This window comes from Sus scrofa, chromosome 6 (genome assembly GCF_000003025.6).
Source record: "Sus scrofa isolate TJ Tabasco breed Duroc chromosome 6, Sscrofa11.1, whole genome shotgun sequence".
Classification (NCBI taxonomy): domain Eukaryota; kingdom Metazoa; phylum Chordata; class Mammalia; order Artiodactyla; family Suidae; genus Sus; species Sus scrofa.
In genome coordinates, this window is record NC_010448.4 from 158797070 (window position 1) to 158815507 (window position 18438).

The 18438-nt window shown below is 46.6% G+C and overlaps 1 protein-coding gene and 1 long non-coding RNA gene across 2 annotated transcripts in view; one reads left to right on the plus strand and one right to left on the minus strand.

The window, feature by feature from the left end:
- The window catches only part of LOC106510720, a 24409-nt gene extending 24217 nt beyond the window's left edge, over window positions 1–192 (plus strand). The window contains exon 8 of the long non-coding RNA XR_001309437.2: window positions 115–192. This is a non-coding gene — a long non-coding RNA (uncharacterized LOC106510720). The remainder of the gene's footprint in view (window positions 1–114) is intronic.
- Window positions 1–6862, minus strand: part of DMRTB1 (DMRT like family B with proline rich C-terminal 1) — an 8978-nt gene extending 2116 nt beyond the window's left edge. Inside the window, 4 exon segments of the mRNA XM_003127983.6 lie at window positions 87–324; window positions 3428–3633; window positions 5395–5706; window positions 5709–6862. Of these exon segments, the coding sequence (XP_003128031.4) occupies window positions 87–324; window positions 3428–3633; window positions 5395–5706; window positions 5709–5970 (1018 nt within the window). The 5' untranslated portion in view covers window positions 5971–6862.

Consider the following 18438-nt stretch of genomic DNA (forward strand, 5'->3'; position numbering starts at 1 on the left):
CCTTCTCTCCACCTCCTATTAGAAAGCCGGCCTGGCTCTCGGGGGCCGGGGCCGGGGCCGCTGGGAGGCCCCGGGCGCCCACTCACCCGTGTTCTCATTGTCCGCGTCCGACAGGAGGCTCAGCGAGAAGGACGATGGGGGCGGTGGCGGCGGCGGCGGCGGGAGGAAGTGCAGCGCGGAGAGGAAGCCGGGCGGCAGGAACTGAGGCTGCAGCGGCGGCGGCGGCGGTGGCGGGGGTGGAGGCGGCGGCGGCGGTGGTGGCGGTGGCGGCGGCGGCGGCGGGTAGTAGCCGCCCGGGTGGAAGTCTCCCATGGGCTCTCCCACCTGCGGGGCACACAGAGCGGAAAGCCACAGGCGGAGAGGGTGAGCCAGGGGGCCGGGGCAGCGTTTCCCCTCCTGAGCGGGGTGGATTCACCTCGGCGGCCCCCACACCCGGGGCACAGGGCACGTGAAACAGGGTGTTCGGCCAACACCCGCCAGACGATGGAAGGCGAGACACACAGGCTCATCTCAGATACACTGGAGGAGCAGCGGCATGTGCCTAACGAAGTCCCAACCGCATTCCCGGTTCAGGCCGCTAGGAGGGAGGTGCTGTTGCCACCCTCACCATAAGGACCAACAGCAGCATCATGGAGAGGAAGGGACAGGCCCAGCCACAGAGCTGGTGAGTGGCAGAGGCAGACCTGGATCCCGAGGGGCCCTGACTTCTCTGCTCTGCACTGGGGAAGGGTCTGAATGCGTCCCCACTACTTGTGGTCCCATGTTCTGTGCAGGTGATGACTTGGACTCAGGTGTCACTGGGCCTGTCGGGTCCCCACTCTAACCCGACAGAAGTCTTGGGCGTAGTGCGCTGTTATGACACAAGAGAAGCAGGAGACTGCAGGAAGGTGGCTTCAGTGATTAACCCTTCTGTGTTTCTGCTCCTTCTGCAGAAGACGGGAGCTAAGCCCACCCCACAGGACCCCAAGGCTGGAACAAGGGGACGGGAGGGGTGATGAGCTTAGCTGACAAAGACGTGAACATAACAGAGCACAATGAATTTCAGGTGTAGTTGCCATCACTGACGTCTCCACCCCGAAACTTCACAGCAGCACTTCACCAGCTGTGCTCGAGAGAACCTGACTGGACACAAGATATGGGTAAGTGATTCTGAAAGTGGTCTTTGTCCAGGGAGTCTGAGAAATCCTGCTTACTGCCCCCACGTTGGTGAGTCACACACAAGCATACTAGAGCCTTGAAGCAGCCTGCAAACATCTCCTTAGGTTAACCCTGCATTTCCCAACTTAATCTGACCACAAGGAAGGGAAGAAAGCCCACTTTTGAGTGCCTCCCATGTGCCAGACACTTTATAAGCATTCACACCTTATTGCCAGAATCTGTCAACGGCCCTAGGAGATCCCACTGTACAGCCTAACAAACCAAGTGAGGTGAAACCATGCGGCCAGTGAACAGTGGAGGTAGGATTGGATTCTAGGTCTGATTCCAGGCCCATGCTCCTTTGTGACAAGAGAAAAGAGGAAGCGGAGCAGCAGCAGGTGAGGCAGGACAGGAAGAGGGCAGAAAGCGGCTGGTGAAGCATCTCGGGGGCTGGGCCGGGGGCCGCAGGACCAGGATGAAAGCAATTTGAGGCTTTTGGGTTTGCAACAGCTTCACAAATAAATGCCTGATCCTCTACCCAGACGCGAAGGGGGTGGGAAGGGGGATTATTAGTGCTTTAATTCCAAGCTGCTCAGCCAAGTCTCTCCCTGGATCACAGCTCCTGCCTGGGGCTTGTGGTGGCAGCTCAGGCCCGGATAAACTGACTGAGATCACACTCTCAACAAAGGCCGTCTGGCAGGCCTGTCAATCAGAGCCCTGCCCTGGACTCCAGGCCCCGGGCCGCTGTGTGAGCAGACGGTGGGTGTGTGCTCCATTTGGCCAAGGCCCCTCTCTTTGTGTGGAGGCGCAAGATGCTATGCGGCCCTGGGCTGCAGTGGGGTGGCCAGGCAGGGCACGGATGGGGGTGCGAGTCAAGGGCCAGGGGTGCTCTACCGCTGTCCTGCACCTGACACTGACCAGCTGTGTAATCGGAATCCCAGCCCCTCACTCGCCAGTCCTGTGCCTGTGGGCAAACAGCCCCTCCTCACTCCTCCACGGTATCTCCTACGCTGAGGAAATACCACGCACCTCGGAGGCTCACCTAAGAGCCAGAAGGCAGCCTGGAAATGATCAAGACCGGTGGTATTCAAACTTTTTCCCTGTGAGTGAACGGAAAACTCTTTCTAAATAAAGCTGTAAAATATCTAGAACAGATAGAGGAGATGCTGCTGGGGCTGCAGCAGGAGTTGGGATCCAGCCGTGGGTCCAAGCAGCCTGCTCACAGCTGGAACCCCAGCCTGCATACTGGCTCCACTGTGTGGCTCATGACCTCATGATGTAAATATCAAGCTTTCATCCTTTGTCTTACTCACTTTTCACATGAAACCAAAGAAGCCTGCTCTCTCCTCACTCTTCTCCACCCTCCACCCGAGGGGAACGTCTCTGTTTAACACCCAGGGTTAGGCTCAGAGCTCTGAGGCCAAGAGTCAAGGTAACTGATGATGGGCTACACTTCTGTGAACTTGAGCTGCGTCTGAGCCAACCTCCCCCGCTTATGGGGCTAAAGCCGGGATGGTTCACCCAGGCCTCTCACTATCCTGCAGTCCTGATGACCCTCAGAGGTTGCCAGAAAGAGAAGGAGCTGGGAACCAAGGCCACAAAACCTAGTCACCCCTAATCCCGTCTCACACGACAGGGTCGGCCTGACTCTTACACTCAGTAGTCGGACCTCCAGGCTCAAAGAGCAGCCTAGTTAGCAACTGACTGCTGATCTGATAAAAGGATTCAATTTCATCCATTCTTTCACTAAGGATCTCCTAAGGGGAGAGGTGTTTGGCGGAAGGTTTCCCTCTTTTTCCATGACTAAGCTTCAATGCCACTTCTTCCTAAAAGCCCTCTGGTGTCTCGAATGGACCATACCTTTGGGGCAGGGAACCTACATAGCAGTTGAGGCTCTGCCCTCAACTGTGTGGCTCCAGGAAAGAGGATTTCCTTTCTGGTATCCAGCAAAAAGGCCCTTCTCGCACTGGTGTCCCATGAGTCAAGGCTGGTGGTCACTCAGTGTTACCGAGTGGCTGTTCCCCAGGCTTACCTGAGATGTGTCTGTCTTTCTTCCTGCTTGACCTCCTGGAGTCTTGTAGCCTGTGCCACAGCCCAGGTTGACTTGTCTACACGTGTACTCTGCTAACCCATGTGCATTCCCAAGGTGCACACTGTACAAGGCCAAGGCGTATCCAGGGCTCAGGGCCTGGCATAAAGTGGGCACAACGACTGGCTTCCTGGGACTGAGGCTCCATACAAGCAGCCAGGATTAGGAGGAAGCTGGAAAGGAGTCAGGGATGGTACTCACCAAGCCTCCTCCATGGTAATAGCTGCAGGGCACATGGCGGAAGCCCCGCTGCAGGGGGATCCCCGGGGTCGGGGGAGCATCCTGGTAGCCCAGCGGGAACGGGCGGTAGGGGTGCATGCTGGTGCAGCTTGGGTACAGCTTAGATGGTTCTCTCTCCAGGTACTCAGACCCCACCACATAATCCGGGTTGAGGCTCAGAGGGAGCCCTGAAAAGGCAAGTGATGAGAGAAGTGATACAAACACATGCAGCAGGAAAAAGGGCATCACATTACTGTCCAAAGGTGGCAGTAAAATAAACACTCATATCCATTTACAAAAACTCCCACATCCATTATGGCCTTTTTTTTTTTTTTTTTTTTTGCTTTTAGGGCTGCAGTTGCTGCCCTGCACCGCAGCTCACAGCAACACATGATCCCTAACCTGATCAAGGCCAGGGATTGCACCTGCATCCCCATGGATACTAGTTGGGTTGTTACCACTGAGCCACAACAGGACGCCAATCCTCTCTGCTTTTAAAATTCTCCAACCATGTTCCATTGCTCTTAGAAAAGTCCTCGGCACAGCCACAAAGCCCCATGTGGGCTGGCTCCAGCCTCCTCCTGTCTGATAACTGAGCAGCTCTCTTTCTCCGCCACTTCAGGGCCTTTACAGATGCTTTTCCTTCAGCTTGGAAGGCTTTCTATCCTAACCCCACTTTGCCTCCATACGTCCTCAGTACTCAGCTCCTAATTTTCCTTCAGACCACAGCAAAACCACTGATCATTCGAGCTCCAGACACCGATCTGTGCTATTCTCTGATCGGTGCTGTCCGTCTCACAGGGACAGGATCCTTGAGGGCCAAGATCTGACTCATCCCCCTTCACCTTTTCATCACTGGCGTCTAGCACACATTCTCTGCTTTGAGAATGGAACAAAGAAAACCTCTATGTCCATGGAAAGGTATCCTTCTCCTAGGCCTGCTGTCTCAGATCTGTCTCCCATACCATTCCCTTGGGACCTCTATCTTCCTAGAATGTCCCCCACGGCAGAAAGAGCCTTCAGGGAGCATCAGGCCAATCCCCTTAGCATATGGAGGGTAGAGACTCCTACAGAGGGAAGGCGCTTGCCCAAGGTCACAGAGTGAGCAGGCCTCCAGCGTCCTGACTCAGACGTGTGCTCCTTCCACCACACTGCGATCAAGAGAACCAAGAAAACACGTGTCTGCACCCCAAACGAGCCCCTTCTAAAAAGCCTCCAAACAAACAAAACGAAGTAATAAAAAAGCCTCAAATCTCCATGTGACTTGAAAGTGTAGTGAAAGCAACAAGACATAGGGAACAGTGTAATTTATGCACATGGAGGGAGGGGAAACAATAGGCAATACATCTCAACTATTCTTCTGCAGCGTGCAGAGAAGAGGTCTCATTCCCACCACCACCAGGGGAAGAGCAGCAAGGGGTGCACAGAGGCACTGGGCCAGGGCTTGGCTGAGGGGCGGGGCCTAGGACACAGCAAGAAGGGCACAGTGCGCAGGTGCAGCCCTGCAGCGCCAGCCCACCCACAGGGGGCGTCCTGGGGGCGGAGCCTCCAACTCAAGAAAAGGGCGGGAAAAGGTGCGCAAGCGCAGCCCAGCCACTCTCCCCGCCAGAGTTCCCGTGGAGAAGCTGCGGCTGAGCTGACTGGGAGCCATCTTTTTCCTTGCAAGCGGGAAAGGCAGCAACTCTGACTAAATGTTACAAGCCCGCAAGACCACTCATTTCTTTCTTTCTTTTTACCTTCTTGCAAAAAGGCACCGAACCCAAAAGCCTATTCGGGAAAAGGTTTCCCAGAGCAAGGTTACCTCTAGAAAACTCCTCCCCACGCCGACCCCAAGGGCCCGTCCCCGCAGGATCCACTGGCCTGAGACGCCGCTGTGGGAAGCGGAGAGGGGGCAGGACGGGAGGGAAACCCACAGCGGGGCAAGGCTGCGCGGGGCCCGGGAATCTTACCGAAGTCGGCGAACGGCGGGCTGGGCACAGGCCGCAGAGGCCTGCGCAGCTCCAGGCGGCCGGAAAATCCCCGGCCTGCGGCCTCCGCCCCGAGCTGGGGCCCCAGAGAACCAGACATGACCGCGGCGGCGGCGGCGGCGCGTTCTCTTGGCCCCACGTGGCCGCGGCCGCCCAGAACTGGCTGGAAGGCGCTCGGGCCGGGGCTCGGGCCCCGCGGGGGTCTCTCCAGGAAGCCGGGGGCCGCGCGGCCCTCTGGGTCTCCCGAAGCGGCCAGCGTTGGCAGCGGGCGGAAGCTTGAGCCCAGGACGGGGCCGCAGGCCCGGAGGCCAGCTGGGGCCCCTGCGCACCCAGGGCCACCTCCTGCTCTTCCTCGGAGGCCTGCTTCTTGAGCAGTTTTTGCGCAGCCATGATCTTCTGGCGCTCGGTGATCAGGTAGCACTTCTCGCAGGTGCACTGCTTCCAGCGGCACTTGCCCGCGTGGCCCTTTACGGGCACCAGGAACCCATGGTTCCGGCACCGGGAGCACTTGGGGGTGCGCAGCATCTTGTCGGCCAGCTTGGTAAGATCTACCTTCATAGCACAACCGTCACCTCTGGGAGCTGCCGAGCGAGTGGGGCAGGAATGAGCAGCGCCCCACAAGTCCCTGGTGCTAGGGACTTTGGATACACTTGTAACAAAACGGCTCCCAGAGCGTCCCAGGAACTGCAGCAAAGCCCTTGCATTTCCCCTCCCTTTTTTGGGTGCAAAATTTGGAAAGTTTCTGTGCCTTGGTGAATAAGATGCAAGGGATTGGGCTGAAGAAATTCTTCATGGAATGCAATTGCACGTATCTCATTTCGGTTATCTGAAGTCTTAGGCATTTAATTTCCAAACTTAACATTCCCGCCATCCCAAAGACAGAAGGTATTTTGTAATTTCGAAAAAGGCGGGGTGATGTTCAACGGTTCACATTAAAGCTCCAGAGGAACGTAGCTCTCAGTAAACCCATTCTGGTAGAAAAACAGTCCAAGAGGCAAAGCCGTGTTTCTCCTCCCAAGAGCTGCTCTTCTGCTGAATTTCATTTACCTCCCCTGCAGAGAAACAGCCGTTCACCAGTGATGCTTCCAGAATATTCTCAAGAGCTCACTGCAGTGTAATAGTTGCTCAAGGGTGTGCCCTTACAGGAATTCCCACTTCTTAAGAGCCTTGTTGGTGTAGGAATGCATTTCTGGAAGATGGCATATTCCTGATGTTGATGCCTTCCAAAGGAAAACACACTTAGAATGCTTTAAAGTAAAATAGCTGAGGATATTTTTGCCTGAGCTTGAATCGTTGCTTAACCGTTCCATGAATTTAGTTATTCCTGTAAAACAACCCAAATCTTGGGACACTTTGAAGGGCTGCCACAAATTTCATAGTTTCCTAAGACTGCTAAATAAACTCATTTTCTTGTTTGATTGAAATTTGTGACACACTAAGGTCTTTTTTCCCCTTTAGGTCTAAAAAGAGAAAGAAAAAAATGAGCCATTAACACCTAAGATGAAGACCTTGTCATCATAGGATCCATCATTATCTTTACGAAGGTAGTTATGGTTAGTAGCTAGCTAAAATGGGTGTATTTTTAATTGCCCTTTCTCTGAAGTTCCCTCTCTTTCTGGAAGCAGAATCATGGTAGAAGCTGAGAGCCAAGGCGGGGAGTCCACCTTGATCTTCCTGGTTGCAGCTGTACTTTGCATTTCTCACCAGCTGCCTGACAATAGGGAACGGTTGCCATTCTGAGGCTGTTTATGTACAGGAAAGCTGAAAAGAGGTTTGTAAAATCTTTTTCTGCTTTAAAAAAAATCTTAATAAGAGGGCAAGAGTACATGCTTTCTGTATTATTTGCCCTTCAGGAATTGCACTGATAATTTGAATCCATTTAAAGAGATCCAGGTTTATCTCTGCTTTGCTCTAACACCCTCTATCTTAAATTTTGATTTAAAAAAATCTGGTCCCATAGATAAAAGGACAAGCAAGCTCTTTTTCTGACACCACTCAATTCAGAATGTCTAATTTTTTAACTGACCTTGTCATTTGAAAATGTTACTTAAAAATCGTAGTTTCAAGACTGCTGTAAAAAAAATCTGGGGCAAAGCTGCATTGTTTCATGATACTGCAAATTTTAAGGTCATTTTTTGCATTGTTAAATTTAAATTTTAACATCAGGTGACCCGGGCTGATAAGGCCTAAACAAAAAAACTGCTCTCATTTACATTTCATGCTTGACCACTCAAGCTCTCTTCATTTTCCTTTTAATGATTTAAAGGAAAAGCCTATTCAAAGACAGCTATTTAAATTAACATATTTTAGCCCTGTTAACAACAAAATGCTTCCATATTTACTTCATAACTTTAGGGGCAAAATATACCCAGGGTGATGTGAATTTGCATAGTACTCTGAGAACATTAATAAACAACCATATATCTTTTTAATCAGTAGTCACATTATAAGATGCAAACCCGAGGGTTTATACAGTAAACAAGTAAAAAAAAAAAAAAAAAAAAAAAAAAAGACTAATTCATTTCTCTCTTTCCCCCAAAGTCTCAATTTGTGTAGGCAAATTCCAACAGCGCTTTATTTATTTCTCTCTTGGAAATGCAAGCAAATTGATAGTTTTGTTTTATTTAGGTAATGACTGATTTACTTCTTAGGCTGCTGCTCTCTCTCTTTCTATATATGGTGTATGTATGTGTGTGTGTGTATATATATATATATATTTATTTATTTAATTTGTTATTTTAAAAGACAGTAGGACGTAAAAGTGAAAAACTGGAAGTAAGTTTGGGAGTAGTAAGTACATGGTGGATCCCTCCCTTCCCTACAACTAATCCTTTGGATGTTCATGTTTAAGAAAGTGCATCATTCTAAGCAATCGTTTATAAAATGAGAAGTTATAGTTGCTAAGGATTCAGCAGTTTGACGAATTAACCACAAAGGGTCTGGTGGTTGGTCATATCTGAGTTCCAGCTTTATTTATTTTTTTGGTCTTTTTAGGGCTGCACCCTCAACATACGGAGGTTCCCAGGCTAGGGCTCGAATCAGTGCTGTAGCTGCTGGCCTACACCACAGCCACAGCAACACAGGATCTGAGCCATGTCTTCGACCTATACCAAGCTCTCAGCAACACCGGATCCTTGACCCATTGAGCAAGGCCAGGGATCAAACCTGTGTCCCCATGGGTGCTAATCAGATTCGTTTCGCCTGAGCCACAGCGGGAATTCCAGTTCCAGCTTTAGAAACGGGCCCTTTTTCCTCAGAGTTCCAAGTTTCCTACCTTGAATAATTTCTCTTCTCTTCTGTTAATATGCTTGCTATTGGTACTGTTTAATTCATCTTCATTTTAAAGATCCTTGTATAATGCAGTGCACGGGGGTATCATTTATAATCATTAAATATTGCATGCACTGTAATGCTTCCCTCAGTGGTAGCACACGAGAGTAAGGAAGGGCTTTTTTTGCCTATAACATCTCTCCCCCAGCAGCTATAACCCAGATATCTGCTGTCTTTTCCTTCTTCAGGCTCTCTCTAGTGAGCATTAAAAACTTTATTGAAGATTTTGTAGGGGATAGAGGGGAGAATTTACATGACACATCTTATAGCAGATGCTTTAAAATCCTGCCTTAGCATTCTGTTCTCTCAAGATCCTCCTCTGCTGTGCCACACCTACTGGTGAGAAACTGGACTGGTCCCTCTACCATCACCTCTGCTGCCCCCACCCTCCACCCCGGTACCCAGCCTCTCTAGCGTCTCTCTCCTTTCTGGACTTTTGAGAGCTCTGTAATGGCTATGACTATTTTACTTTCCTTTATGTCTCACACAATATAGACCTTCAGTAAATATTTGTTGAATGTGCAAATGAATCTTCCCTCCCTTTCCTGTCAATGTCAGAATCATCTCCTGTCTCACTGGCACTGTAAATCAATTTGGATCCCGCAACTTTTCCCAGACATCAGCCCAGAGTGAATATAGGACCACTCTCCTGATAAGCAGAATTTGGGGATCAACTTTGGTTCCTTGAACTTACCCCCCCATCCAGGTGGTTTAATAACAGTAATGATACCAACTAGCGCTTAGGAAGTGTTTGTATGTGCCAGGAATTATTAGGTGCTTTATGTGTATTCATATAACTGTCAAAATAACCCTTTAGAGTAAGTACTGTTGTTTTCACCCCCATTTTAGACAAGATAAAACTGAAGCCTAGGCGTTCCCATCGTGGCTCAGTGGAAACGAATCTGAGTAGCATCCATGAGGATGCAGGTTCAATCCCTGGCCTTGCTCGATGGCTTAAGGATCTGGCGTTGCTGTGAGCTGTGGTGTAGACCAGCAGCTACAGCTCCAATTCGACCCCTAGCTTGGGAACCTCCATATGCCGCAGGTGCAGCCCTAACAAGACAAAACAAAAACAAAAAACCCTGAAGCCTAGAGAAGTTGGGTATCTTGCCCAAGGTGTTCAGCTGTCATGTGGCAGAGCCATGTTTCAAAACCAGGAATCTATCGTCAGAGTCCATGTTCTTAACCGGATATCTGCTAACTCAGTATTTCTTCTAAGTAAATACAGTGGTCTCCCCAAGAAGGTGCTGGTGATTAAAAGAAATGTTTGTCTGGTTACATACACCATTATAGTTGGGGGCAAAGCAGAAGTGAAGGTGGTAGCAACCTGGGGAAGGAAGTGTTTGTATCTGCCAGTAATTATTAAGTGCTGTATGTGTACTTCCTAGGATACCTTGCTTAGGTGCTTTTCTCCCCCCATAGCTGATATGTATTGAGTGCCAATTATGTGCTAAGCATAAGGGACACAGAAGTAAATAAAAAGGTAAGATCTTTACCTTTAGGCTTATATTCTAGCTGGCAAACCAGACAGTAAACAAACAATTCCAGATGAAAGCTGAGGAGAGGCAGGAAGAGCCAGGATGCTGCGGGAACCCATAAGAGGGTCCTAACCTGGATCAAGAAATCAAGGAAGACTTCCTGGAGGGGCTGATTTCTGAGCTCAGGCCTAAGGGCTGAGTAGGAGTTAGCTAGCTACAGGAGCAGGAGAGCTTTGTCCCAGACAGAGAGAACAACGTGTTTAAGGCTGCAGCTTGGCTGTAGGACACAGGTCAGGAGCCTGGACAGAGAGAAGAGATGTGAAGGTTAAGCAGTAACCCTGTGGAGAGAGGGTCCTTGGAGGAAATTAGAGGAATCTCTGTTGAAACTGAGTAGGACCCTGCCGGCCCCTGCTGGGTACAAAAGCCCCTCTGTGTCTCCCACTTCTTATAAAGAAAAAGCCTTTAGTCTCCTGAGGCCTTCCCTGAGTTCCAAAGAGCAGATTCAAACAGTTACTAATTGGGGAAGAGAAGGAATGCAGAAACGAGGGGAAAGCAGTCCAGAAACAATAGTTCAGCAGTAAAACAGAGTCCCGGTTCCTCTTCCAGGGATATGCCTACCAATCTGACTTGTACCTTTGCGTTCTGTAGGAACTGGAACTAAGACCCCCACCGGGGGGGGGGGAGGGATGTCTAGACCACACGCTGAGCAAGAGCACTAGACCCAGACTGGTTGGAACGGAAGGCTGCACTAGCCAGTCAGAAGAAAGTCATGCCCCCTGCAACCCTCACCCTAAAAGTTGCCTTTGAAAGCCATAAGGGAGTTTGGGTCTTTTGGGCCTGAGCTGCCTATTCTTCTTGCTTGGAGCCCTACAAATAAACACGGTACTTTCTTTCACCATTCCATTGGCTTTGCTGCACAGCAGGTGAGGGGACTTGGGTTTGGCTCAGTAACACAAAGACTAAGGAGTAGAATTGACTTGGTAGAGCCAGGCCAAACTAGGACCCATATATCCAGATGTCTAGTTCCTGCCCGTGATTGTTCCTTCAGAAAGTAGACCAGTAAGTAACTAGGACTCACCTAGGTATTGCAAGCTTCAAGTGGGTTGAGTGGGGTTTTATCTGGGGAAGTTGTTCCAGGTTGGGCACACACTTGGGGTAGGTCATGGCCCTGGGCTGGCACTATGCTAGACAGGGTTATTCCTCCTACTCCTGGGTCCCTGTTGACGGATTCGTATGACTTCTCCCAGGAATCTCAAACAGGATAGGCAGCAAGTAGAGGAGACAAAGAGTCAGAGAAAAGGAGAATGGGATGAAATCAAACAGAAAGCAGCTGAAGAGATTGTGTAGATAAAGACTGGAACAAACAATTCTGTGGAGCAGATGAGACATATAACATCTGGCGGACAGGGCAGGCTCACAGTGGCATTGCTAGCTGAGTTAGACCTCATAGCACTGACGTTTTGTTTTTACTTGCTAATTTGATGGGGGGGGAAAAGTATTTTTACACACACACACACTTTCAAATTTATGTCCCTATAAAATACATTGTTAAAAGGAGCTAACAGCCTTAATGCCACTGTCCTTTGTTAAAATGCAGATTTGATTTATGTGTGAATTTAACACCAATATATCCAGGGCACCATTCCCTAGAAAAATCAGAGTCAAAAAGAACAAAGGATACACCAGAAACTAACACAACATTGTAAATTAACTATACTTCAATTTTAAAAACAGAGAAAAAGGAGCAAAGAAAATTAAATTTAACTTTCCTTTCTCTATGTATGTTCCTTGTCTAGTTTCTTAGAACAGTAAATTCCTGTTCGTCTTAAAAACAAACAAAAAGACACCCACATTTGAGTAATAAAAAAAATGAAAAAAAAAAAAAAGACACTCAGAATTTTTCCCTGAATTCTGCTTCTATGAGAATGGCAAGCAGATATCAGAAATTTCTCTTTCAAGAGACCTTTTCATTTTATGTAGAGAGTCAGAACAAATTCAGTCCATATTGTAACTATAAACAGATGGTGAAAAATACTGCTCTAGAGACGGGCAAACTGGGTTGAGAACCAGATTACTACTCCTTAGCTGTGTTACCTTGGCTCACTTAACTTCTTTGCACCTCAGGAGTCGTAGCAATAATAATAATATTTGTATAATCGCTGCAAATTCCAAAGTGTCCCACACTTATCCCAGTTAATGATATTAGGATTTGGGGCTTCCTCTGTGGTACAGTGGATTAAGGATCTGGCATTGTCACTGCAGCAACTCAGGTCGCTGCTGTAACGTGGGTTTGATCCCTGGCCTGGACGTGTCCACATGTCTTGGGCACAGCACTACCCCCCCCCAAAAAAAGATTTAACTAATGCTTATAGTTTTGCAAAAGGCACAAAAGGCAAAATGTAGTCTCATTTAAACCACAACATCTATAAGGAAGATACTTTTATATCGTCCATTTGACAAATGATCAAACTGAAGCTTGGAGGAATTAAGAAATTTCTTAGCCCAAGTTTATAGGAAATGTCAGAAACAGGTATGAAGAGCCTCCAAGTCTATATCTTAATCACTACCATTGATTAGTTATTTCAGTTACTTTAACTATAAAGTAAGATCTCTGATTTTTGCAGGATTAATGAGGTAAGACACTCAGAATGTCCAGCACAGGGTCTAGAATACATTAGCCATGAGTCTAATAAAATTCTAGTTTGCATTTTGAATCTTCAAGTGCACTGATGTTATTTTCATCAGAATATTTTCATGTCTATCTTGTTAGGTATAAATTACAATAAAACGTGATGTAAATGAGGAAGGAAAAAGGGTTTCATTATATACTAAGGCCACACTGTTGCCGTAATACCTAGTCCCTTGGATGCTCCTAAGATCCTGATCAGAGGGCACAGGTGGATTATTTACATGCTGCTCGATCAGCAGAGTCCTTTGGACATTAAACTGTCAAGAGCTCTGGAAAGTTAATTAAAAAGTATTTGATGTATGCACTTCCCCCCCAGAACCCACCGCTAGTAAACAGTGATTACCACTAGGAGCACAAATGTTGCTTTGCCCAAATATTTCCTTAAACAGATAAAAAAAAAAAAAAGACATGAAGATTGTTAAGAACAATTTTCTTCTAAACATATAGGGATTATTACCTCCCACAGCATTTTCTTTAAACATGGTTAGACTGTCTTAGTTTAATGAATTTGGAGATTGTTGCTTTTTCCCTTTTAACTTGCCAGATAAATCAGAAATATTTATTTTAAGAGACAGTTTAAAGAACTCCGTAATTCCCAATCAGTCGGAGTTTTACAAATAAATCTCAGTTAAATGCCTGTCATTCTTTCCAATCTGGTCAAGCAGAAAAGGGGGAAAAGTATACAATTCATCAGAATAATTAGTTGATTGGGGTTAAATAATTCTAAGAATAAACATTTGACCCCCTGGCACATCACAAACCTCCTGGAGTGGGAAGGATTATAAATTAAATGTACAAGATTTAAAATGGTCCAGATACACCCCAAACATTATTGCAGGCATGTGGGACACATTTAGATAAGTTAAAACCAAGTGTGGGTTTAGAGTTTAGCCATCTTTGATCAGTGGTTTACTAAAGCTTCATTGCTTTGGTGTGAGAATGAGGGGTGCAGAGAAGGGAGTAGAAAGAGAGGAATAGTGGCAGCAGTGCCCCCTGCTGTCCAGTGGCCACCTCCCTTCCTTGAATCATGGATTCTTGGTACCCCCAGAGGATAATGAAACCTTAAGTGTATAGAAGGCACGTAGGAAAGAACTAACATTCACTAAGAGCCTATAACATTGCAAGCACTGTGCTAGCATTTAATTTAATAATAATATCAAGTTCATTACAAATTCAGGAAAGAATAGGGTGATATTTATATGTATGGAAACTCAAAAAAGATAACTTTGGAGTTCCTCTTGTGGCCCATCAGGTTAAGAACACGACGTGGTGTCCATGAGGATGCGGGTTTGACCCCTGGCCTCACTTAGTGGGTTAAGGATCCCAAGTTGCCTCAAACTGTGGTGTAGGTCGAAGATGCAGCTTGGATCCATTGTTGCTGTGGCTGTGGTGTAGGCTGGCGGCTACAGTTCCAATTTGAACGCTAGTCAGGCAATATGCCACAAGTATGGCCATGAAAAGGAAAAAAAAAAAGCTAATTTTTACAAGATTCATAGCTAGAGATGGAATGAGCAAGGATTTGGGCCCAGATGTGCCTGGCTCCAAGGCCAGTGATTCTTATACTGCAGCACACTGGCAGTGGCTAGAAGCTGTGGGCACAGCTCAGACTCCTCTGTCAGTACAGTGACCAACTGCCCTGATTTGCCTGGGATGGAGAGGGTACTGGCGACACTGGACTTTCAGTGCTGCAACCAGGAAAGGCTGAGATGAACTGGGACCCGTTGGAGGCCTGGCTAGAAGGGTCCAAATGGAGAAGGAGGAAGGCTACCAGGTTGTCTGTCCTGTTCCTCTCTTGGCCCTGGCTGCTAATGCCACGGATGAGCAGTCTCTGTCCTGCTTGTTTTATGCTGTGACACACCCTGGGGCATTGTCAGAGAAGTTCACATTTCTGCCACTTAGGATTTCTTCAGTTCCTGCCCCAGATCTTCTAAGTCAGTTGGAATTTAGTTAACTGACTAAATCATTCACTCTAGTGGAGGGGAAAGAGCGGAGACTGTGGCATCCCAGACACATGGGTTCTGAGAGGATTAAGGAGGGCTGGAAAAGGGGGGGCGGCGAGTAGTAGAATTGACATTCACGGGGTGCTCATTAATGTACAGGGCACCGGGCTAGGTATTTTGTGTGCATTATCTCTTCTTATAACAACTCTAAAAGGTTATAATTAGTCCTAATTATAGATGTTAAAAATCAGTAAATGAAGCTCAGAAAGAGGCTAAATAATTTGTCTAGGGTCACACAGCTAGAAAAAAAGGTGAACTCAGAATTTATTTCTGCCCAAAGCATGTGACTTTCTCCCACTGTACATCATGTCTTACATATAATAGTGCTTAATAAACACTGAATTCTCCTTCTCATTCAGTTCCAAGGAACCTAAGTTTATTAATTTCAATGTCCTTCATGTGCTTTTAAAAAAAATAACATACCAAAAACTGTATTCTCCAAACTTACTTATAATGGCTATAGAGATTCACGATGGGGGATGAAGTTTCCTGCTTAAGTTTACTGTATATGTTAAAGCTAAGAAAATAATTCCACTGCTCCAGTTCATGCTCACTGAGAAGTGAGTTGGCCAGTGCCCATGGAGACTGGCTAGGACCCTGAACCATGAGCTGATACATAAAGTAAGCAGTGTTCTTACAATCTTGTCTGAAGTATTTCCTATACAGTTTTTTTTTTAATTTACCAGTCCAGATTAAATATAAATGAGGCTGTGGCAAATTGCTTAAACAGGAATTACCAGAAAAACACAAAGGAGTTAGCACTGAAAACTATGTCTAGATATTTACACCGCAGCAGGACAATGGGAGAAAAAATTATGTATACATGTATGTGTAACTGGGTCTCCATGCTGTACAGTGGGAATAAAAAGTGTGTTGGGGGAAATAACAATACAAAATAAGTTAAAAAAAACAAACAAAGGAGGAGGATTAATAAGGGAAAGTTTTATGGCATCCACACTTTGCCCTGGATTCTGAAAAACAATCTGAACTGGCAGAGGAAAGTAGAAAGACCTACATAAAGGGGTAAGGACATGCTGCACAGGTATGTATTTGTGTAATTACAGTGGAAAAACAATTAATGGGCCTACATATTTATGGCTGAAAATCAAATACCCTACGTGCAAGTTAAAATGTCATGAGAAGAAAATGAGCAAATATGACGTGGCGATCAAAGAATATCTGCCAGATGCCTGAACAGAGGTTCTGTAGCAAGGAGGAACAGGCTTTGGGTAGACAACGATGTCTGCCACTCTTATCTATAACAGAAAGAATATCTATTTTGTGCAGTTGTAAGAATTAGAAATTCTGCTCTGGCAAAGAGCAGGTACTCAAAAAGGGTTTGCTGGAGTTCCCGCTGTGGTGCAGTGGCTTAAGAACCTGACTGCAGCAGCTCAGGTGACTGCTGCCACATGGGTTCGATCCCCAGCCCAGTGCAGTGGGTTAAGGATCTGGCATTGCACAGCTGTGGCATAAGCTGCCCTACATTACATAATGTACGTAATGTAATGTTGCCCTACATTACATAAGTACCAAGGAGAGAAACTTAAGAGTGGTGGTTGGAGTTTCTGTTGTGGCTCAGTGGTTAACAAACGCAACTAGCATCCATGTGGATGCAGGTTCGATCCCTGGCCTTGCTCAGCATCCATAAGGATCTGACATTGCTGTGAGCTGTGGTGTAGGTCGCAGATAAGGCTTGGATCTGGCGTTGCTGTGGCTGTGGCATAGGCCGGCAGCTGTGACCCCTAGCCCAAGAACCTCCATATGATGCAGGTGCAGCCCTAAAAAGACAAAAAAAAAAAAAAAGTGGTCATGTGTTCTGTAATTTCAAGAAATTTTTTTTTCTGTCTTTTTAAGGCCACACCCATATCATGTGAGGGTTCCCAGGCTAGGGGTTGAATCAGAGCTGTAGCTGTTGGTCTACGCCGCAGCCATGGCCACAGCAATGCAGGATCTGAGCTGCATCTGTGACCTACACTACAGCTCACCACAATGCCAGATCCTTAACCCACTGAGCAAGGCCAGGGATCGAACCTACGTTCTCATGGATGCTAGTCAGATTCGTTTCTGCTACTTATTTCTAACTTTAGGGCTTAGTTATGGAACTAAGAATTGTCTGAAAAAATTCTAGTCCTAAAAATTCCTAGTTTGGTTTTTTTTCACTTGTACATTTTCTTTAGAAATATTTTAATGGTAAAGAATGAGTATCTCCTACAAATAAGTTGATTTAACCTTGGTTTTCATAAGATAGCTGGCGACCTATATTACATGTTAGCAAAACATACAAGTCATATCTTTAGGAAACAGAGGCCTAAGTAACGAGTAGCTGCTATTATTACTCTAATCCTCTTTACTCCTTATTTTCTCTAAACTTCATTTTTTGATAGAGCCCAGCATTTCCCAAAATATACTCCATGGAAGACTCTGTCTGTGAAATGTGAATACGCATAATAGAAAAAAGGGGTTCTGAGATGCAGTAAGGTTCACAAACCCTAAATTAACAAAGTTAACAGTTCTTTACTATGAAACTTCTCTTTAATAAGAGAATCTGCAAGAGGAGGCTCTTGTGTTCTTTAGCATTTTATTCATTATTGGCCCCCCTCCCCAGGAGCCTTTTTAGACTTTTTTCCCCCGAATGCCCCTTTTCTATCCCCCTGACTCTCCCTGCTCTCCTCCCCCAAACTGGAAATTAAATAACAAGGAATAAGATTGTGTTGGGTAGAGCTGAGTTTTGGAAGGTCACAAACCACTGTACTAAGATTTTTTTGTCTCTTGAGAACCAAGTTTCACCCCTTGAGGATGATACCACCACAGTTGAGAATGAACGCTCTTGTATGAAATGCCCCTCAAAGTTCTTGGAGCCCTGGCCTTCTCCAACTGGTCCAATATTCCCAGGAACATACTTTGGGATGCCCTGATGTAGTCAGCATGTGATATTGTAAGCTTCACTGTGCTCTTATGAATCAAGGAAAGAGTCTTCTTTTTATATTGAAATTGCTGGTGTTAAAAGACATGAGTTCCTGTTGTGGATCAGCAAGTTAAGGACCTGACATAGTGTCTGAGGGGATGCGGGTTCGGTCCCTGGCCTCCATTATTGGGTTCAGGATCCAGAGTTGCCACAAGTTGTGGCATAGGCCTGCTGCCGTGGCTCGGACTTGACCTCTAACACAGGACCTTCTGTGTGCCGCAGGTGCGGCCATAAAAAGAAAAAATATTTTTTAAAAAGATAAACTGAGGCATATCAAATAAGAGTTTATTTAATCAAAAATGGATTCCAATCAGGATTGTCTGGCAGCACCAAAGAGGAAGTAGATAGAAGTACTCCAGTAACAGGAGGCAGGGAAAAGATTTTTATAGAGATGCTGAAGCAAAGCAAGGAAATTATGTGATTGATTATAGTGTAAGTATTTGCCTTATTTTTTTTTTTTTTTGTCTTTTTTTTGTTGTTGTTGTTGCTATTTCTTGGGCCGCTCAAGCGGCATATGGAGGTTCCCAGGCTAGGGGTTGAATCGGAGCTGTAGCCACCGGCCTA